Raw genomic sequence first — 22584 nt, 5'->3', positions numbered from 1 at the left:
ACAGTACAAATATGTTGTTTCCTCTGACATTGGTATTACGTTGCAAATTGCCCTGATGAGTGCAATATGAAAAGCTTTGACAAAAAGTCTCTCTTTTTCAGCAATACTCAACTTCTGTACTACCAAACAACTATTTTGCCAATTTATGTTTTCTGTTTTTAGACAAGGGGATTGGATCTATCTCGAGTACGGACCTGTGTTGTTGTTGCCGAAGAACGCCCTCGAATTGCTCTCACCCAGTCTTTTTCTAAGTTATTTAAGGACCTGAACCTTAACCCAAGAGCAGTTAGTACATCGTTTGGCTGCAGAGTGAATCTTGCTATTTGCCTTCAGGTAACACATTTACAGTTGTGAATATATTTGTCCTTATTACAGTTGTAAATAAAGTGTAAAAAAAATGATAGACTCCTTTTTCTGTTTGTGACTAATTGTCTGGCTTTATAGATCTTTTAGGTTTTCTTATGTTTCATATTGATTTGTTTTTCTCTCTGATTAATAGTAATTGCATGCTTTATGCTTGCTGGGAAAGTGCAATTTTTTTGAAGCTTGGGATTTACGTAATCGTATATTAATGATGTCATAGTATGACTGCAGCCTCTCCCTAGCTTTTTCATTTGATACAGACGTAACCGATTGTAAATAAACATTTGTTGGAACGAGGCTGGCAGAGTCTTTTCTGATGTATTAAGACAGACAGTTTAACGCTTTAGATCTGTACGATAGAGATAAAGGACCATAGATCAGATGTCAGTCAGCAACTCTCCTGTTTACAGCCTAGAAGTATTTAAAAAAGCTTCTAGTTGCTTGTCTGAAGCTATTCAAATACAATTAATTAGCCCTCAGTGCCTTTGCAACACATCAATAGAAGTAGTAACTTGGACATAGGGCAATAATTCTGCAACTTGTTAATAGACAGAAATGACTAATAACCAACCAACGTCATTGAAATAGAAAATTAATCTAGGATCTGAATAGAAATCTATATTTTGTTTTTTGTTTTTGGTGAAACTAGTTTTACCCTAAGTATGGCAGCAAAAAGGGCATCGATTTGTCAAGGCAGAGGTGTGAATTTTCTGCATTGCATTCAGATTTGAATCTGTGATGAACCATAGTTGTTCAAATGCATTATTAACCAACGTATGATCATCAAACGGTGTCAGTCATAGACTGCACAAAATTGTTCCACGTTTGGGAAAAATTATTTGTGTGAAATATGGGTCATAAGTTGAGCACTTCATGCAAATCAGGTTAAAGGAACATTGGAGTTTTGTGGTGTTTTGATTTCATGGTAGGAACATAGCAAGCTGGTTTCCTGAAGTGATATGCATGTAAAATTATCGCTTAGCAATTCTTCCGGACACATCAAGAGATTTCAGTCAATGGCGAAATTTCCTTTCTCCATCGTGTAAATGTTTTTATAAATGTAGATCTATTTAAATTGGTGTGTTTACAATTTTGTTGCTCATGGCACACAATATAAATCTGCTCTGTGTGATAGCAAATTGCATTTTAATTAAAGAGTTTGCGAGGTCACTTGTCTTCTGTTCTTTCCAATGACAGGCTATTTTTATCAGCTTTCATATTGGCCCAGATTTTGCAGTTAGCTGCGAATGAACAGCACTTGCCTTTCATTGCACCTACACTTGCACTAAGACCTTGGGCTGAATTAAGCGAGACACCCTATTTCATATCCCCCCCTTGCTAAAAAGTCTGGAGGAGCCCACCAAGGGGACGCCAGCTGCCCCTCAGCCATTTAATAGCCAGTTGACTATTAAAAGACTTTCTTAGAAATTATTCTTTCATGGGATGCTGGTTTCACTGGCTAGGCCAGCATTTAATACCCATCTCTAATTGCCCTTGAGCAGTTGATAGTGAGCCACTTTCTTGAACTGCAGCAGTCAGGATGTTGTAGGTACACCCGCAGCGCTGTTAGGAAGGGAGCTCCATGATTTTGACCCAGCGACAGTGAAGGAATGGCAACATTGTTCCAAGTCAGGATGATGTGTGCCTTGGAGGGGAACTTGCAGGTGGTGGTGTTTCTGTGCATCTGCTGCCCTTGTCCTTCTAGGTGGCAGATGTTGCAGATTTGGAAGGTCCTGTCACAGGATCCTTGGTGAGTTGCTGTAGAGCATCTTGTTGATGATACACACTGCTGCCACTGTGTGTTGGTGATGGAGGGAGTGAATGTTTAAGATGGTGTGCCAATCAAGTGCGCTGTTTTGTCCTGAATGGTGTTGAGCTTCTTGAGTGTTGTTGAGCTGTTCTCATCCAGGCAAATGGAGAGAATTCCATCACAGTCCTGACTTATGCTTTGAGGAGTCAAGAGGTAAGTTATTCGCCTCTGAATTCCCAGCCTCTGAGCTCTTGTAGTTACAGCATTTGTGTGGCTGGTACAGTTCATTTTTTGGTCAATGGTAACCAGCTGGATGTTGATCATGGTGGATTTCGACCATGATAATGCCGTTGAAGGTCAAGGGAAGATGGTTAGATTCTCTCTTGTTGGAGATGGTCATTGCCTTTTATGAGCCCAAGTCTGAATGTTGTCCAGGTCTTGCTGCACATGGACTGCTCCAGTATCTGAGGAGTCATGAGTGAGCATAGTGCTGCTGAACATAGTTGAATCATCAGCGAACATCCCCACTTCTGACCTTATGATGGAAGGAAGGTCATTGAAGAGGCAGCTGAAGATGGTTGCACCTAGGACACTACCCTGAGAAACCCCTGCGGAAATGTCCTAGGACTGAGATGAATGACCTCCAACAACTAGAACCATCTTCCTTTGTGCTAGGCATGACTCTAACCAGCAGACAGTTTTTCTCCTGATTGATATTGACTTCAGTTTTGCTAGGGCTCCTTGATGCCACGTTTGGACAAATGCTGCCTTGATGTCCAGGGCAGTCGCTCTCACTTCACCTTTTGAGTTCAGCTCTTTTGCCCATGTTTGGACCAAGGCTGTAATATCAGGAGCTGAGTGGTGCTGGGAGTACCCAGATTGAGCATCAGTGAGCAGCTCCTTGCTGAGTAGGTGCTACTTGATAGCACTGTCGACAGCAAAGTTGGGCGGCAAGACATCTGCCTTCTGAATCATGAAGTTCCGGTTTTGAGAGCTGCCAGCCAATCAGAGGCTGGCTGCTCTTCAGGACGGAGGTGTGCAGTGTTTGGGGATCTCGCCTGGCGCCAAGCTGGTAGCCCCCAACAAAGGAGGAGTAACAATGGAAATCTGGGGTTTGAGAGGCCACGGAGGGAGGGAAATCTTGTAGGGGACCCTCACTGGGCTCAGGGGCCGGTTAATAAGGGACCGCTCGCCCACCGCCAACATGCACAGTGAAATTCACTAGTGTGGACACTTGGCATGGGCCTCTCCTGCTGCCAGTTAAATCCTGGGGTGGGTGGGCAGATGGCAGGCAGGCTGCCCATTGGATTTAATGAGTCACTTGCCTTCAAAACCATCAGCAGCAGTAGAAAATGGCACCTTCCACAGGGTTTTGGGGCCTGTTCAAACTTAGCAAGCAACTCCCTTACTCCTTAACCAAACAGATCGAAGAATCCTCACTTTGGTGCCCATACTGTGAATGAAGACGTGTAAGTTGGAATAGCTAATTCAGTATGTATAGAAAAGATAGTAGAGATTAAAAGAAAATGGGATTAAGAAAGACAGTGATAGATAAAAAAGACAAGAAAAAGTTTTTTAAAAATGCATTTTATAAACTTCTCAAAATAATTAAAAGCTGAAGGAATGTGACTCCACAGTTGGAAAGTTAATTTTCACTGCTTGAGAGATTGTTTGGCAGTAATTATCACATTATTAAAAACGCACTTACACCTAAATGGACAAGCCCTAACTTTTTCTAACTGGTTAGTGGATATTTATCATTTATTTGTATACTCCATCTCTTGGTGAGATACTGGTATCGTGAAGGTTCTGGATGAGCAGTGTAACTTGAATAGCAATATAAGTGCAGATGCTGGAAGTTGCTGTCCGATTTACTGCTTAACAATGTTGAGCGTTGACAACCTCACCATTAACTTCTAGCATAAAGTCCGTGCCAATATTTCTTTTTTTAGAAAATTACAGCTCAATGCTAACCATGTGCTACGAAGCTGTTTCAAGCCCTGATTTCAAACTGCGTGGGAGCATTTAGATCAATAAAACTGATTATGTCTACAACTTGCTTTCACAAAGCAAAAATCAATCCAAGTCTAAAAAAAATACCAGGCAAGACGTAAAGATCTACAAGGTTGTAAGGATCTATATTCCGGAACTAAAAAAAGAATAAAATTGTGTTGTTTGACAGGTGCTCCCTGTTCAAACAATCTGTGTTCTTTTAACAAATGACTTGTAATAGCAATTCAATGCTAGTTGTTACTTAAACAAATCATGGTTGTTCAGGCAGAGAACGGCTATCAAACAACTATAGTTCTATCTTTTTTGAGTTCCTGGATACAGATCTTTACAACCTTGTAGGATTTTATGTCTTGCCTTATGTCTTTTTTAGACTTCGATTGATTTTTGTTTTGTGAAAGCAAATTGTGTAATTTTTTTCTGCCTTCTCAATTTTTTCTTGAAACATTATCTTTCGGTATTATATTTAGTCACCTTTAGTCAGCTTCAATATTCATAGATTAAGAATTTATTTGGAATTTTGTAATATTAATCTAAATTAACACTAGACCTTTGGAGTACCCTAGAAGAAATTTAAAACGTTTATATTGGATGTGGCCTTAGTGGATGGTGTGCAATGCCCATATTTTTCAGTGATAATGACAGCGAAACTGTCAACGTTCACCACCTTTACTGCACTGAATCTGACGGTAACTTCTGGAGTCCAAACATGTGCAACATAATGTGGAAATCCAGAAGTTACCATCGGTTATTCAATGCTCCACTGAGAGACATGCTGTTGACACCCCCCCTCCTCCAGTCTGCGTACTAATCAGTGAATTGATGAGAACTTAGACTTTTACAATGTTGGTCTCACTATAAGAACCTTGACAAAGTTACCCAATATAGCTGGGTTTTTAACAGTGTGCTGACTTCATAATCACCTCTGAACATCGTTGACCCTGAAAAGCTAATTTGATATTTGTGGAATGCGAGATTTTACCATTCTAATAAATTACATAACTTTTTTGAAGTTTGTTTATATTAACATTTCAATTTCTACCAAAATCCAATCATCATCAATTATTTTGCTGTCTGAAAATTTAAATTAAAAGGGAAGAATAAAGTGCTTTCGGCTTCCTGGTGGCTGTCTCGGAGAATACTTCAATATGTTTGGCTGCTTACCCAGCTCACTGACATCACTGCTGCTGCATACCTGACTTGACACCAGATTTAACTGCCGTTGGGGGAAAGGAAAGCCCATGGTTTCCTTTAAGTTCAGCGCAAATGCTGTTGCTTCGCCACCAACCACAAAACTCAGCCTAATATTTAACAGTGATACACAGGAATGATTACGATGGTTATTTAACATAAAATGAAAATATTCCATGGATTAGTAGCAGCAAAGCTAACCTTGGTGGGGTTTGGTTTGCAGCATAAGCTGTGCCAATGCCTTTCAATTATTTCTTGACAAATTGAGTAAACTTTAAGTTATTTAATATTCTGTTGAGGAAGATGATTAAAAATATATATACATTCTGTGCAAAAGCAACTTTGTTTAAACTTAGAGATACAAACAAAAAAACTGCGGATGCTGGAAATCCAAAACAAAAACAGAATTACCTGGAAAAACTCAGCAGGTCTGGCAGCATCGGCGGAGAAGAAAAGAGTTGACGTTTCGAGTCCTCATGACCCTTCGACAGAACTTGAGTTCGAGTCCAAGAAAGAGTTGAAATATAAGCTGGTTTAAGGTGTGTGTGTGGGGGGCGGAGAGATAGAGAGAGAGGTGGGGGGGGCTGTGGTTGTAGGGACAAACAAGCAGTGATAGAAGCAGATCATCAAAAGATGTCAACGACAATAGTACAATAGAACACATAGGTGTTAAAGTTGGTGATATTATCTAAACAAATGTGCTAATTAAGAATGGATGGTAGGGCATTCAAGGTATAGCTCTAGTGGGGTTTTTTTTTAATATAATGGAAATAGGTGGGAAAAGGAAAATCTTTATAATTTATTGGAAAAAAAAAGGAAGGGGGAAACAGAAAGAGGGTGGGGATGGGGGAGGGAGCTCACGACCTAAAGTTGTTGAATTCAATATTCAGTCCGGCAGGCTGTAAAGTCCCTAGTCGGAAGATGAGGTGTTGTTCCTCCAGTTTACGTTGGACTTCACTGGAACAATGCAGCAAGCCAAGGACAGACATGTGGGCAAGAGAGCAGGGTGGAGTGTTAAAATGGCAAGCGACAGGGAGGTTTGGGTCATTCTTGCGGACAGACCGCAGGTGTGGTCTCCTCTACATTGGAGAGACCAAACGTAAACTGGGCGACCGCTTTGCAGAACACCTGCGGTCTGTCTGCAAGAATGACCCAAACCTCCCTGTCGCTTGCCATTTTAACACTCCACCCTGCTCTCTTGCCCACATGTCTGTCCTTGGCTTGCTGCATTGTTCCAGTGAAGTCCAACGTAAACTGGAGGAACAACACCTCATCTTCCGACTAGGGACTTTACAGCCTTCCGGACTGAATATTGAATTCAACAACTTTAGGTCGTGAGCTCCCTCCCCCATCCCCACCCCCTTTCTGTTTTCCCCCTTCCTTTTTTTTCCAATAAATTATATAGATTTTCCTTTTCCCACCTATTTCCATTATATAAAAAAAAAACCCCCACTAGAGCTATACCTTGAGTGCCCTACCATCCATTCTTAATTAGCACATTCGTTTAGATAATATCACCAACTGTAACTTTAACACCTATGTGTTCTATTGTACTATTGTCGTTGACATCTTTTGATGATCTGCTTCTATCACTGCTTGTTTGTCCCTACAACCACACCCACCCCCCCACCTCTCTGTCTCTCTATCTCTCCGCCCCCCACACACACACCTTAAACCAGCTTATATTTCAACTCTTTCTTGGACTCCAACTCAAGTTCTGTCGAAGGGTCACGAGGACTCGAAACGTCAACTCTTTTCTTCTCCGCCAATGCTGCCAGACCTGCTGAGTTTTTCCAGGTAATTCTGTTTTTGTTTTGTTTAAACTTGTTTGTACAATGCTAGGTGAAATTGTTTTATCAGCCTGAGTAGTTGTGCGATCAATCACTAAGACGCTAGGAATAATATTTGTATTTAATATTGTACTCGCATAGCCCTTGCCCTTATTTTACAGTCAAGGTACTAAGATAAAGCACTTCAGTGTAATTGAATTCATAGCTAAAGTGAGTGTTTACTTATGTGCCTTTGTGCTGTTTTAAAGGGTAAAGGAAGACAGCTGAACCGCAAGATAAGAACTGTACATCTTATACAATATTAACTTAATCAGGAGGCCAGCTGATATCTTGCACTTCTTGAGTAATTAATGGTGGTAGTGTTTATAATTTAGCTTCTTTATAAGTTTATGTGAAGGCGAAAAATAATGCAGATCTTTCACTTCCACTATTTAGAAATGGGTGAGAGACTGCGGAAGTGAAATTGTGGTGAAACAAAATTCAATATTGCATAAAGGACAATAAAATAAAATGTACAGGTATATCTTTCACTCTTCCCTACCCTCCATAGATTCTGGGTGGATAGTATTGTTTGTTAATGAGGGAGAAAAGAGTAGAAGGGCATTTTGATAGGGTGAGATGAAGCAAGTTGGAGGAGGCTTGTGTGGAGCATAAACACTGGCATCTACCAGTTGGGCCAACAGGCCTGCCTCTGTGCCATAATGTCTATGTGGTACTGCTTTATATGTAATATGATATCACTTTGCAAGTTATTATCCCTTCTCTGCCCTTTCCATTCTTCGAGCCACACTTCAGCTGATCATGTCACGTTCCTGAATTTAATCTAATTTTCTCTTTGACAGTCTGAAAATCTCCCTATGCTACCCTGCCCAGTTCCTTATTGTGTCTCATTGCTGGATTATATCAGTGGTTTTTAGTAGTATGCATGTATCACTGTGTGCCTTCATTGCTTGCACCTTCTATGTAGCTCATTATCTTTTGACATCTTCTTCGCCCTTTGACATTAATACAAAAGCAAAATACTGCGGATGCTGGAAATCTGAAATGCAAAGAAAATGCTGGAAAAATCAGTTCAGATGAAAGGCCATGGGCCTGAAAGCTTAACTCTGTTTCTCTCGCCACAGATGTTGCCAGACTTGTTGAGTATTTGCAGCATGTTTTGCTTTAATTACCCTTTGACACCCTTTACCCTTGTCTTTATGTGCTGAGTATATATTCTCAGCTACCTTACTCTTGAATGGGCAAGAACATGGCAGATGGAATATAATGTGGAAAAATATGAAGTTGTTCACTTTGGTAGGAAAACCAGAATTTTATTTATTTGTTCATTTATGGGATGTGGGCATCACTGGTTAGGCCAACGTTTATTGCTTATCCCTAATTCCCTTAAGGTGGTACAAACAGCTGCAGTCCCTGTGGTGGATAGGTAAACCCATGTGCTGTTAGGAAGGGAGTTCCAGGATTTCGACCCAGCGACATTGAAGGAATGACGATATATTTCCAAGTCAGGATGTTGAGTGGTTTGGAGGGGAACTTCCAGGTGGTGGTGCTCTTGTGTATCTGCTGCCCTTGTCCTTCTAGATGGTAGGGGTCATGGGTTTGGAAGGTGCTACCTAAGGAGCCTTGGTGAGTTGCTGCAGTGCATCTTGTAAATGGTACACACTGCTGCTACTGTGCGTCGGTTGTGGAGGGAGTCACTATTTGTGGAAGGGGTGCCAATCAAGTGGGCTGCTTTGTCCTGAATGGTATCAGGTTTCTTGAGTGTTGTTGTAGCTGCACTCATCCAAGCAAGTGGAGAGTATTCCATCACATTCTTGACTTGTGTCTTGTAGATGGTGGAAAGGCTTGGGGGAGTCAGGAGGTGAGTTACTCACCATAGGATTCCTAGTCTCTGACCTGCACTTGTAGCCACAGTATTTATATGACTAATCCAGTTCAGTTTCTGGTCAGTGGTAACCCCAGGATGTTGAAAGTGGGGGATTCAGCGAAGGTAATGCCATTTAATGTCAAGGGGCGATGGTTAGATTCTCTCTTATTGGAGACGGTCATTGTCTGGCAGTTGTATGGCACGTAAGTTACTTGGCACTTGTCAGCCCAAGCCTGGATATTGTCCAGGCCTTGCAGTATTTGAATATGGACTTCCTCAGTATCTGAGGAGTATTTCTCAAAAGCAGAGTATTTTTAAATGGTGAGAGATTGGGAAGTGTTGATGTCCGAAGGGACTCGGGTGCCCTTTTTCATAAGTTACTGAAAGCTTGCATACAGGTGTAGTAAGTAATTAGAAAAGCAAATGGTGCTTTGGCTTTTACTGCAAGTGAACTTGAGTACAGGAATAAAGAAGTCTTGCTGCAATTGTATAGAGTCTTGGTCAGACTGCACGTGGAGTATTCTGTGCGGTTTGACTCAGAGTAGATTCATAGACATTTACAACACAGAAGGAGGCCATTCGACCCATTGTGTCCACACCAGTCAGCAAAGGTCTGACTACACTAACCCCATTTTCCAGCGCTTGGCCCATAGCCCTGGAGGGCTGTGGTTCACCAGACTAATCCCTGGGATGGCGGGATTATCCTACAAGGAGAGACTGGAGAGACTGGGCCTGTATTCTCTAGAACTTGGAAGAATGAGAGGTGATCTTTATTGAAGCGTTCAAACTTTTTACAAGGCTCAACAGGATAGATGCAGGAAGGATGCTTCCCCTGGCTGGGGTGTTCTAGAACCAGCGGACACAGTCTCAGAATAAAAGCTGGGTCATTTAGGACAGAGATAAGGAGAGTTTTCTCCACTCCGTGGGTGGTGAATCTTTGGAATTCTTTACCTCAGAATGTGTAGAGGCTCAGTCATTGAGTATGTTCAAAAAATAGGTCAATAGATTTCTAGATGTTAAAGATATTAATGGATACCTTAAACATCTAGAAATGGGGAAAATGGCATTCAAGCAGATCACCCATGATCCAGTTGAATTGCGGAGCAGACTTGAGGGGCCAAATGACCAATAACGGATGTTAGGCTAACTGGCCTATAGCTTCCTGCTTTCTGTCTTCCTCCTTTCTTGAATAGTGGAGTTATGTTTGCAGTTTTCCAATCTGCTGGATTCTTTCCAGAATCTAGGGAATTTTGAAAGTTTCCAACCAATGCCCCCACAGTCTCTGCATCTATTTCTTTTAAGACTCCAGGATGTAGGCTATCAGGTCCAGGGGATTTGTAAACCTTTAATCCTCTTAGTTTTCCTAGTACTTTGCCTCTAGTGAGACTGATTGTATTATGTTCCTCCTTATCTTTTTCCCTTTGATTTTCTACTATCTTTAGGATGTTTTGTGTCTTCTAACATGAAGGCAGGTACAAAATACTTCTTCAAAGTTCCTGCCATTTCCTTTTTCCCTATTATTAATCCCTCAGTCTCATCCCCTAAGGGACCAACATTTACTTGATCTACTTCCCACCCCCCCTCCCCCCACTTTATATACTTGTATGAGCTCTTACTGTCCATTTTAATATTTTTTGCCTTGTTTACTCTCAAATTCTAATTTCTCCTTTTTTTATCTAATCTTTTTCTGATTTCTAAAAGTTTTCCCAACTTTCTGGCTTACCACTAATCTTTGCAGCACTGAATGCTTTTTCTTTCAATTTGATATAATTCTTAACTTAGTTAACTACAGATGGTTCGTCCTTCTCATAGGGTCTTTTGCAATGGAATGTGTCTTGTTGAGAGATATGAAATATATCCTTAAATGTCTGTTACTGTTTACCTACTTTTCTTTTATCTTTTAACCTATTTTCCCAGTCTATTTTAGCCAACTCTATCTTCATACCTTCATAATTGGCTTTATTTAAGTTTACGACACTAGTTTCAGAACCACATTTCTCACCCTCTAACTAATTGTGAATTGTTATCACTTTGCGATAACTCTTGCTGACAGAATCCTTTACTATGAGATCAGTAATTAATCTTATTTCATTGCACATTGTGAAGTCTAAGGTAGCTTGTTCCTTGGTTGGTTCTACACGGTATTCTTTTAAGAAACTGTCCTGAATAAACTCTGTGGTCTCATCCTCAAGACTAATTTTGCCAATTTGATTTGTTCAATCCATATGAAGATTAACATCATCCACAATTATTGCAGTATCTTTCTTACAATCCCCCATTATTTCTTGGTTTACACTTATCTTATAGTGTAGCTGTTGCTAAGGGGGCCTATAAACTACTTCCACCAGTGACATTCTAAGCCTAGATAATTTCTCACTACTATACTGATTTCATCCTTTATTAACAGAGCTACCCTATCTCCTTTCCCTTCTTCCTATCCTTCCAAAATATCATAAACTTTGAATATTCAGCTCCCAGTCTTGGTCACTTTGCCACTATGTGTCTGTAATGGCTATTATATAATACCCCTTTATTTTTATTTATGCTATCAATTCATCCATGTAATTTACCTATTGAATCCACATACTTCTATTGGTGAACATCCCTAGAGGGATGTACAGAATATTTTTGCTGTCAATTCCATTCATTAAGAAAGCCCAACATTTTGGTCTGAAAATGGCTGGCCGGAGGAAGGAACAGCTACTTACCTGGACAGTGAGCTGTTGTAATGGGAGGTAACAATGTAAAGATTTGGGTAGTTCAAACCTTTGTTTAGCATTACAAAAATATTTTCTTTTCTCTTTCCTGTTTAATTTAGTCTCATTGCATTAAAGGGAAATATATAATTTAAACGAAAGTTACTATCCTCAGAATCAAGAATATTTTTTAATTGAGTTAAGTGCAGAAGACATGAATTTGCAACTGTTGTTATACATTGCAGAAACAAAGAGCAACATTTTCCCCCCGTTGGGGGAGTTGTGTGGGAGTAGGTACGGGCAGGCGTATTCGCGATTGATGCCCCCAGTTGGGGGTGCGCTGCCATTTTACATGGGCGGGCCAATTAAGGCCTGCCCAGTGTGAAGTCCGCCCGGAAGCGCTAAGCACTCCCTCTGTGGGCCGGGGTTGGGGGGGGGTGGATTCCCTGAGCCGGGAGTGCGCTCTTTCGTACATGTGCGCAAAAGAGCGCACAGATCTCCCTGAGGCTAAGTGCCGCCTCGGGGAGATCGCTGGAAGTTTTAAAAATTTGCGGAAGTGTGGAAAAAAAATTCCTGACAGCTCTCCTCATGTGACACTGTCACATAGAATCATAGAAAAGTTACAGCACAGAAGGGGGCCATTTGGCCCATCTTGCCCATGCCAGGCCGAGGACACCCAGGTGCCCTTTCTAATCCCACCTTCCTCCACCCAGCCCATAGCCCTGCAGCTTACAGCACTTTAGGCGCAAATCCAGGTACTTTTAAAAAGAGTTTAAAGTTTCTGCCTCTACCACCAACTTGGGCAGCGAATTCCAGTCACCTACTACACTCTGCGTAAAAAAAGTTCCCCCTCATGTTCCCCCTACACCTTCTGCCATTTATCTTGAATCTATGTCCCTTGGTTCTAGAATTCTCCATCAAGGGAAACAATTTTATCCTGTCCATTCTATCTATTCCCCTCATAATTTTGTACCTCAATCAAGTCACCTCTCAGCCTTCTTTGTTCTAAGGAAAATAACCCCAACCTATCCAATCTCTCCCCGTAGCTACACTTTTCTAACCCTGGCAACATTCTTGTAAACCTCCTCTGCACTCTCTCCAGAGCTATTACGTCCTTCCTGTACTGTGGTGACCAGAACTGCACACAATACTCCAGTTGTGGCCTCACCAGTGTTTTATACAATTCCAACATTGTATCCTTACTTTTATATTCTATACCTCTGCCAATGAAGGCGAGCATTCCATATGCCTTCTTTACAACCTTGTCTACTTGAACTGCTGCCTTCAGGGACCTGTGTACTTGTACGCCAAGATCTCTCACTTCATCTACCCCTCTTAGTATATTCCCATTTATTGTGTAATCCCTGTAACTGTTTGACCTCCCTAAATGTATGACTTCACACTTCTCTATGTTAAAATTCGTCTGCCAATTTACCACCCACTCCGCCAACCGATCTATATCGTTTTGGAGATTATGGCTATCCTCTACACTATCCACTACTTGGCCAATCTTTGTGTCATCTGCAAATTTCCCAAACGTGCCCCCCCATGTTCATGTCCAAATCATTAATATATAACACAAACAGCAAGGGTCCCAACACCGAGCCCTGTGGAACACCACTTGAGCCAACCTTCCATTCGCAAGGGCATCCATCGACCATTACCCTTTGTTTCCTGTTACATAGCCAACTTTTTATCCAGTTTGCCACACTATCCTGAATCCCATGGGCTTTTACTTTCCTGGCCAATCTGCCATGTGGGACCTTGTCAAAAGCCTTGCTAAAATCCATGTACACAACATCCACTGCACTACCTTCATCAACCCTTCATGTTACTTCCTCAAAGAATTCAATCAAATTTGTGAGGCAAGACCTTCCTTTAACAAATCTATGCTGATCATCCCTGACTAGTCCATGCCTTTCCACATGACAGTTAATCCTATCTCTCAGGATTGATTCTACTAACTTGCTCACCACTGATCTAAGACTAACTGGCCTATAATTGTTTGGCATTTCCTTTGACCCCTTTTTAAACAATGGAACTACGTTTACATTTCTCCAGTCATCCGGTACCTCCCCTATATCCAGTGAAGATTGGAAAATCACCCTCAGAGCTTCTGCTATCTCCTCCCTGACTTCCTTCAGCAGCCTCGGAAACAATCCATCTGGCCCTGGTGACTTATCAACTTTCAAGGACTTCAGCCCTTCGAGTACTTCCTCTCTATGATTATCCCATCCAATATCTCGCCGTGTTCCTCCTGGACTACTATATCTACATCCTCCCTTTCCTTTATAAACACAGAGACAAAATATTCATTCAAAACCCTTCCCACAGCTCTGCATCTACACACAAGTTTCCATCTTCATCTCTGATAGGTCTTACTTTTTCCTTAACTAGCCTTTTAGAATTAATGTATTGGTAAAACATCTTTGGGATTATCTTTAACTTTAGTTGCTAATCTTTTTTCATGACTTCTCTTTGATTTCCTTATTTCCTTTTTTACTTCGTCCCAGCATTTCCTATATTCGTCTAGGCTATCTGCAGTGCTTAGTTCTTTGTGCCTATCGTACGCTTTCTTTTTCTGTTTGATCTTCCCCTGTATTCCTCTAGACAACCAGGGGGGTCTAGATTTGGAGATTACCACTTATTTTTGTAGGGGACATGTCTACTTTGCACAATTAGGATCTCACTTTTTTGCGCTTCTCACTGGTTTTCCACTGTTTTATCCTCCAGCCGTGCTGTCCAGTGCACCTCAGCCAAGTCCCTTCTCATTTCTGCAAAATTTGCCTTCCCCCAGTTCAAGACTTTTACTCCTGCCTTATCTCTGTCCTTTTTCATGGTAATGCTAAATCTAACTGAATTGTGATCACTGTCCCCAACATGGTCGCCAACTGTCACTTCACCGACTTGCCCTTCTTCGTTCCCCAAGACTAGGTCTAGAATTGCATCTCCTCTCGTTGAGTTTGTCACTAATTGGTTGAAAAAATTTTCCTGGACACACTGCATGAATATTTCTCCCTCAGTGCCCCTTATGTTGTTTGAATCCCAGTTGATATTAGGATAGTTGAAGTCTTCTACTATTATTGTCCTTTTGCTCTTACAGGCAGAAATTTGCCTACATATTTGTTCTTCTATCTCCCTTTCATTATTTGGGGGTCTGTGGTATACTCCCAGTAGTGTGACTGCCCCTTTTTTATTTCTTAAACTCAATCCATAAAGCCTCATTTGTTGACCCATTTAGTATATCATCCCTTCTCACAGCTGGAATTGATTCCTTAACCGTTAGGGCTACCCCCCTCCTTTTCTTATCTCCTACTCTATTGTGTCTAAAGACTCTATAACCAGGGATATTAAGCTACCAGTTTTGTCCTTCCTTTAGCCAGGTCTCCATTATAGCAATGACATCCTGCTGCCATGTGTCTACCTGTGCCCTTAACTCATCTACCTTGTTTGTAATACTCCTTGCATTGAAGTATAGACAGTTTAACCCCGTCAATTTCCCTTGCTGGACACTTTGTAAACTTTGCTTCTCCTGTAACTCCATGTAAACTTTGCTTCTCCTGTAACTCCATGTCTATCACAATGTCCCTAGTTAATGTTCTACCTCCATTTTTCTGATCTGAATCTGACCTATCTGATCCTACTCCTGGGATCCCATCCCTCTGCCACACTAGTTTAAATACTCCCCAACAGAACTAGCAAAAGCCCCTGCAAGGACACTTGTCCCAGCTCTACCTGGGTGCAGCCCGTCTGGTTTGTACTGGTCCCACCTTCCCCAGAACTGGTCCCAGTGCCTCAAGAATCTGAATCCCTCCCGGCTACACCATCTCTCCAGCCACGTGTTCATTTGGTCTATCCTTTTATTCCTGCTCTCGCTAGCACGTGGAACTGGGAGTAATCCTGAGATTATAACATTTGAGGTCATGCATTTTAATTTATCTCCTAACTTCCTGTACTGAGCTTTCAGGTCTTCATCCCTTAGGTTACCTATGTCGTTGGTACCAATGTGTACCAGGACCAATGGCTGTTTACCTTCCCTCCCCAGAATGTCCTGCAGCTGCTCCGTGACATTCTGGACCCTGGCACCAGGGAGGCAACACACCATCCTTGATTCAGGTTTGCGGCCACAGAAGCGCCTGCCTGAGCTGGGAAATGTCAATTTCTTTTATTTCAACATTTTAAAGCCCTCATGAAACCTCATCCTGCCCGTGGGTGAGGTTTCCTGTTTTTTCTATAGGCCGCCTGGCCTCCTTGCCTGCCCGCCAACCTTAAGGTTGGATGGGCAGGTCCTGTAATTAGCTTTAATTACTTTTTTTTAAAGGCCTTAAGTGGCCGTTGACAGCTTGGCGGGCGCGCAGCTAACTCGGCTGCACGTCCGCTGAACTAGAAATCTAACTGATGCGGGGTGACGTCAGGACACACACCCAACATCACCCTGCTTCATTTACACATCGGAGAGCGGGCCCTGCCGCTGCCCCCCACTTGCCAACCGGAAGATGCAGCCCAAAAGGTATGAAAGACTGAGGGAACTGTTGATCTTAATTCTCCACAAAGATTGCAGTATCCATTCCGCAACAGTTGAAATCCTGTAAATTGCAGAGGGTCATTAGTTTTATATTTTTCTCATTCTCTTTTTATAAGGCCATCCACAGTAACCACCATATAATAGTTTCTTAGCTAGTCAACTATGAAGCATTGTCGCAAATATCCTGAAAAAACAGCATATATCAGTGACCAGAAGAGTTAGGAATGGCAGTCTAGTAACCAGCTGTACCAATGACGGTGATGTTATTTCAAGAGTGGGCCATATGCCCCATCGGGCCCTGGCCAAAATGTATTCCTCAATCAACACCACTAAAAATACGGATTGGTCATTGTCCCATTGCTGTTTGTGGGACCTTGCTGTGTGCAAATGTTTCCTACGTTACAGCAGTGACTGCACTTTAAAACTAACTTCATTGGCACTGAAATGTTTTGGGATGTCCTGATGCCATGAAAGGCACTTTATAAGTAGCATATTATTTAAATGGGGAGAGATTGCAGAATTTGGTGGTACAGAGGGATTCAGGTGTCCTGGTACATGAATCACAAAAAGTTAGTATGCGTGGTACAGCAAGCGCTTAGGAACGTAAATGTAAAGTTGTTATTTAGTGCAAGGGAACTGGAATATAAAACTAGGGATGTCTTACTATAGTTATATAGGGTATTTGTGATACCACATCTGGAGTACTGTGTACAGTTTTGATCTTTTTTGAGAAAGGACATATTTGCATGAGAAGCAGTTCAGAATAGGTTCTCACTCAATTGATTCCTGGAATGAGGGGGTTATCCTATGAGGAAAGGTTAGACAGGTTAGGCCTGTATCCATTGGAGTTTTTGGAAGAATGAGAGATGATCTGATTTAAACATTTAAGATCCTGAGGGGACTTGACAGGGTAGATGCTGGAAAGATGTTTTCCCCCTGTGGGAGAGACTAGGTGACACAGTTTTAAAAATAAGGATTCTCCCATTTTAGATGGAGATGAAAATTTATTTCCTCCAGAGGGTCAAGAGTCTATGGAACTCTGCTTCAGAGAGTGGAGGAAGCTGGGTCATTGAGTATTTTTAAGGCTGAATTAGAGAGATTCTTGATTGACAAAGCAGTCAAAGGGTTACAGGGGTTAGGAAGGAAAGTGGAGTTGAGGCCACAATCAGATCAGCCATGATCATCTTGAATGGTGGAGCAGGCTCATGGGGCCCAGTCCTCCTCCTCGTTCGTATGTTTGTATAAATGCAAATTCTCTTTTGTTTAGTGTGCATTAGTGTTAGAAATGAATCAGCAAATTAATATTGTAGGTTATATAGAATGGGAAATGCACATGTATTTTGAAAGTTTTAGTGGGTATTTCGTACTCCATGATTTAATGAGCCCACCACCACACACACACACACACACTTGGTTTGGTCAGTTAAGAACTTTACCCTGTCAATAATTAGTCAAACAAGATGCACTTTTGTTAATACGGGGCATTTTGTTTAATTTTTCCCTCCCTTTTTGCTCCATTCGTCATTCCAAAATTTCTCTATTTCTGAATAATGCATACAAATTTTAGAACAAAAACCCAGGATACTTCCTAACTTTGGCTATAATGTTGTAAAGTGAAATACCATGTACCTTTAAGAGAATGCAAGTGGACTAACCATGTGACTGTACTGACCAATCAATGTACAGCTACTACGGGCTACTGGTTAACTAAGTCGAGAGCTGGAGGTGGTTGTGGGAGCACGCAAGGATTTAGTGCTCTGCCTTCTGTTGTAATAAACAATCACAGTTTGTTCTTATGTCTGTCTCTCTCCATTATTGATTGTGAGCATCAACCAATGTGTACATGAAGGCATGCAATTTGAGTTTACTTAGTGAACTCAAACTAAAGACATATAACTGGCGACGAGGATGAAAGTAGCAAAAAAATAGCACCCAGAGTGAGAATCCACAAGATGGGTGAGCAAAAGATTAGAAAGAGAATCTGTACTCAAGTTATAAAATAGCTGGCAATCAAAGCAGGAAGCAGTACTGCAATTTTAAATTGGGGAAAAAAAAGAGAAAAGAAAAAAATCTTGCAGAATTGCAATTGCAGGGACCCTGCCAAAACTAAAAAGAGCGCAAAACACGCCACAGAAATGCCAACGGCTGCAGAGATGTTTTAAAAGAAAAAGAACGGTGACTGCTCTTAAATCAGCAATATACTTAAAGAGGTACATGCAAGAAAATTGGCTAAGGACAGAAGATTATAGAGACCCCCAGAGAGAGGGCAACTCTGTGGAAGGCAAAACACGACTTGATTGACGGCAGTCAAGAAAGCCACGGTAAGCCAAACACATGAATTCGTCATTAACTGAGAAGCCCACCGGAAGCGCCATCCCCTTGCAGTCGTTCACGATGCCACAGCTCGGGCGTGTTGATCCATTCAACCTCATTTCGGATGACTGGTCTCAGTATGACGGATGCCTAGTGTTCTTTTTTACCGCTAACAACATCGCAGGGAGGGAAAAGAAGAGGGCTGTTATTTTGTCCACATGCAGGAGCAAATTGGACGGGCTGATCTGCAGCCTCATTTGTCACCTAACCCCCCCCCCCCCCCCCAATGACTTGAAGATTTTCGAGGAGTTAATAAAAATTGTACAAAACCACCTAAGATCACAGCCCTTGGCCACAATGCATTGCTTCAAGTTCAATTTAAGGAATAAGCTTCCAATGGGACATAGCTGAACATGTTGCCATTTTAAAGGCATTAACTGAATATTGTAAATTTGCAACGACCATTGGTGACATGTTGAGAGATTGACTGATATGCGGGTTTGGAGATGATACTATTCAAAGGCGTTTGCTGACTGAAGCTAATCCAGACTTCAGTAAGGCATTAGAATTAGCCACAGCCATGGAGAGTAGTGTTCGAAATTCGGAAGTTGCAAGAGATGCACAAAATGGCGCCGCCCATCTGGTCGGGCGGGACAGACCAACAAAAAGCACAAAATCATCGGACCCCACAGAAAGGCAGGAAACACCCCCTCCCTACAGATCAGTGAAAAAACAGCAGTACCACAGTGAAAACCCGCAAAATAAATGAGACTAACCATGTGACACTACTGACCAATCACTGTACAGTGCGGGCTACTGGTTAACTAAGTCTAGAGCTGGAGGTGGTTGTGGGAGCATGCAAGGATTTAGTGCTCTGCCTTCTGTTGCATTAAACAATTACCGTTTGTTCTTATGTCGGTCCCTCCGTTATTGATAGCGAGCATCAACTAACAAATGTATATGAAGGCGTGCAATTTGAGTTTACTTGAACAGTGAACTCATAGACTCAAGACATAAAAATGAACATTTCCTCAATGTTAAGATGCGTTACTGCCTTTGAACACACTCAATTGCATTAATTTGCAGGAACATACTATTGTCATTTTCCAATGTGATTTAACATGGAGATAAAGCTGTTCTAGATGGATGAAGCCATTCGTTGCTACACAGTGTAGTTGGAACGGTTTGTTGTGTCACATTTCAGTGCAACAACAGTTCCTTGTGTTCAGCATACCTGCTGAATGGCTGCGTGCATATTGAACATTGAAAAGGGCTGTAAGGTTGGATGAGAGCTTTGGAGGGTGAGCAGTAAAAGACTACTCAGTTTTAAAGATATACTTTGTGACATGTACAGCGGGACAGGTATTTACTGAAGGAATCTGTTGTGTAACTTTGCCACAGTATCTTTCCTTAGAACTGCTGCCATTGTTGCAGTCTCTTGCAAAACACGACTTGATTGACGGCAGTCAAGAAAGCCACGGTAAGCCAAACACATGAATTCGTCATTAACTGAGAAGCCCACCGGAAGCGCCATCCCCTTGCAGTCGTTCACGATGCCACAGCTCGGGCGTGTCTCTTGGTACTGCAGAGAGCAATCACCCTGTTTACTGTCTCCTGCCAGATATTTTTGGGCAGCTCTTTTCCTGGGAGGGATTATCAACCAATCAACAACTCACTTTTACATAGTTCCTCTAACATAGTAAGGCAATCCTTTTCTCATTGCTCGCATAAGCCTTTGAAAGGCACATCATACACTTTTTCACAAACTAGCCATTAGTGTGAAACTTTTAAACCATTCATATGAAATGGAAAGTTATTCCAGATGGCTTGTTGACTTTAATTTCAAAATGCTTCTTCCGTTTTTTTGTCAATATATTTATTTGGAGATCATCAGGGGAAACTTCAAGCATTTTTCTGCACCACTGATTTTGCAAACTAATAAGCTCGCTTTTCCAGAAAATATCACAACCCAGTCATTGCCAAACTTTACAGATGCAGCTTTTCTGTGTGAAAAGCAAATAAGTGAGTTCAAGTAAATGAAAGGTGTTAACCATTTATTGCAATGCAAGTTGCCTTAGTTCAGTGTGTTTTTGCAACACTGTTGCTTGCCATTTTCATGCAGGTAAAACCTTTCTCTTCTGTGCTTTTTTCATGCAGCTAAATGGATTTTCCCCCACCCGCTTATTTCTAGGACAGCAATTGTCAATAGGATTAGCATAGTTTTGCAATAAAATTCTCCCCTACACTCTAGTTTCATCCCAGTGAGTCATAGTGGTGCTCAGTCCTTTGTCAATCACATTAATATTGTAAAACCACATAGAAACAGCAGCCATTAATTTTTATTTCTGCATGAAAATCTATTTCTGTTCCTTAGCAATTTTTTTTTCATTTCTCCTAATTCTACATATTACGCTTTATGAGCAATATAAAGAATTAGCCCTTTCAGAACCTGCCACAGCACAATTAATCCCATTGTGCATGCCCAATACACAGGAAAGTGTTTGCCTAGAATTGATAGAGTCCAGCCCCAGACAATTCACTGAACAGCCATATGGAAGTATTCGGGCAGATGGTTTCCTGCACGCATCCCCAAACTGTGAGTGCAGGTACTGCAATACTGGAATATTATTCTATTATTCTTAGAAATCCTTAGTGTTTACAATTTGTGTAGGCATTAAAGTAATATCCTTGACACCAAATTGCCTTAAAATAAAATTATCCCATAATCAGATCCTACTATTTCTAAAAAGTGCACTTTTCAAAATCTATTTTCGCTTTGCTTAAGTCCAACTGGGCAGCAGGGCTGTTATGTCATGAGTTCCTTGCTTCAGAGTGACAAATAATGCAGACTGGTAGGTTAGATATTGTGCGGAGATGAAACTTTATTTGTATATGTAATATTTAAAATATGTAAGATTTGGTTGGTTACAGCTTAGCATTGAAATAACGCAGCTGTATTACAGACATTCTCATGAATGATAGGATCACACTTCAGAATTTTACTCATTGCCCATGGCATTGGTAAAATTAGGAACTTGAAAAATTTTAGTTACTTTTTAATCCAGTTGTTCAGAATTACCGGTCGTAGGGAGGCTGTGATACATTGGTCAGGATTTTCTTGCCCTGTTGCAGGTGGGACCCACCTTGGGCGAGGCGGCGCCCCAGCCAGAAGTCCATTGACTTGTGGCAGGACCGGACAATCCCAGCGGCGGGCAGGTGCAGAAAATCCCACCCATTATGTTCCACCCCATATATTTTAACCATAGCTGATACATTACTTGTTGGGATCCAAATTTTGTAAGAGAATGAAGCTAAGGTAATAAGTAATTTATACCGTTGTGAACTGTTAGACTTAAAATGGTAGCTGTCAATGTTCGACTAATTTCATTCTGTAACACCTCAAGCGGCAAATTAAACATAAAACATAAAACAAATGATTACACAGTTGGCACCTTCAGCTGTTTTCTATTTCAAAAGCATTGAAGAAAGGTTTCATTTTGCATAGTTATTAATGCAACTCATTTCAACATGAGTTCACTTAAGGCATATTCAGTTCAAACCGCAAGGAAACATGGAATGAAAATATGGACATTTGGATCATCAAATTCTCCCTTTCCATTTCCTCCGTATCATCTACCTTTTATCATGAACTGTATGATACCTAGTTGATTTGCCGGGAAGGTGAGGAGAGGCTGCTGGCGGCGATTGGCTGCATGCCGCCATTTTACGTGGGCGAGCCAGTTAAGGCCGAGCGCTCCCTGTGTGGGCGTTTCTGCCTAGAGCTACCCACTCAGCCCTTCGGCCTGTAATGACTTCACCCCTACCCTTATATCTACCCTTGCCCACTCACCCCCACTGAAGGATCGGTGCTGAGACATCAGAGAACCAACCACTCTCAGTCAATTTCCCTCACCTCTCCTATCTTTTGAGATATCATTTGCTTCGGAGATTCATCATTTAAAAAAAGAAATAGCATTAGAAAGAATAGTCTAAACTCCATGTTCTTACTTGTGTCTTTCTCTTCCCCCCCCCTCCCACATGTTGGCGATTAGAATTCATGGAGCAGAATTTTCTGACTG

General features: G+C 41.5%; 1 protein-coding gene across 4 annotated transcripts in view; it reads left to right on the top strand.

Moving 5' to 3' along the window:
- dip2ca (disco-interacting protein 2 homolog Ca) overlaps nt 1-22584 on the top strand; it is a 594426-nt gene that overhangs the window by 525089 nt on the left and 46753 nt on the right. For all 4 annotated transcript variants that reach the window (XM_041184372.1, XM_041184370.1, XM_041184371.1 and 1 more), the window contains one exon: nt 163-333. In XM_041184372.1, coding sequence (XP_041040306.1) covers nt 163-333 — 171 coding nt within the window. The remainder of the gene's footprint in view (nt 1-162; nt 334-22584) is intronic.

This window comes from Carcharodon carcharias, chromosome 3 (genome assembly GCF_017639515.1).
Source record: "Carcharodon carcharias isolate sCarCar2 chromosome 3, sCarCar2.pri, whole genome shotgun sequence".
Taxonomy (NCBI): Eukaryota; Metazoa; Chordata; class Chondrichthyes; order Lamniformes; family Lamnidae; genus Carcharodon; species Carcharodon carcharias.
The sequence above is the reverse complement of the archived record's forward strand: the minus strand, read 5'-3'. Positions and strand labels throughout refer to the sequence as shown.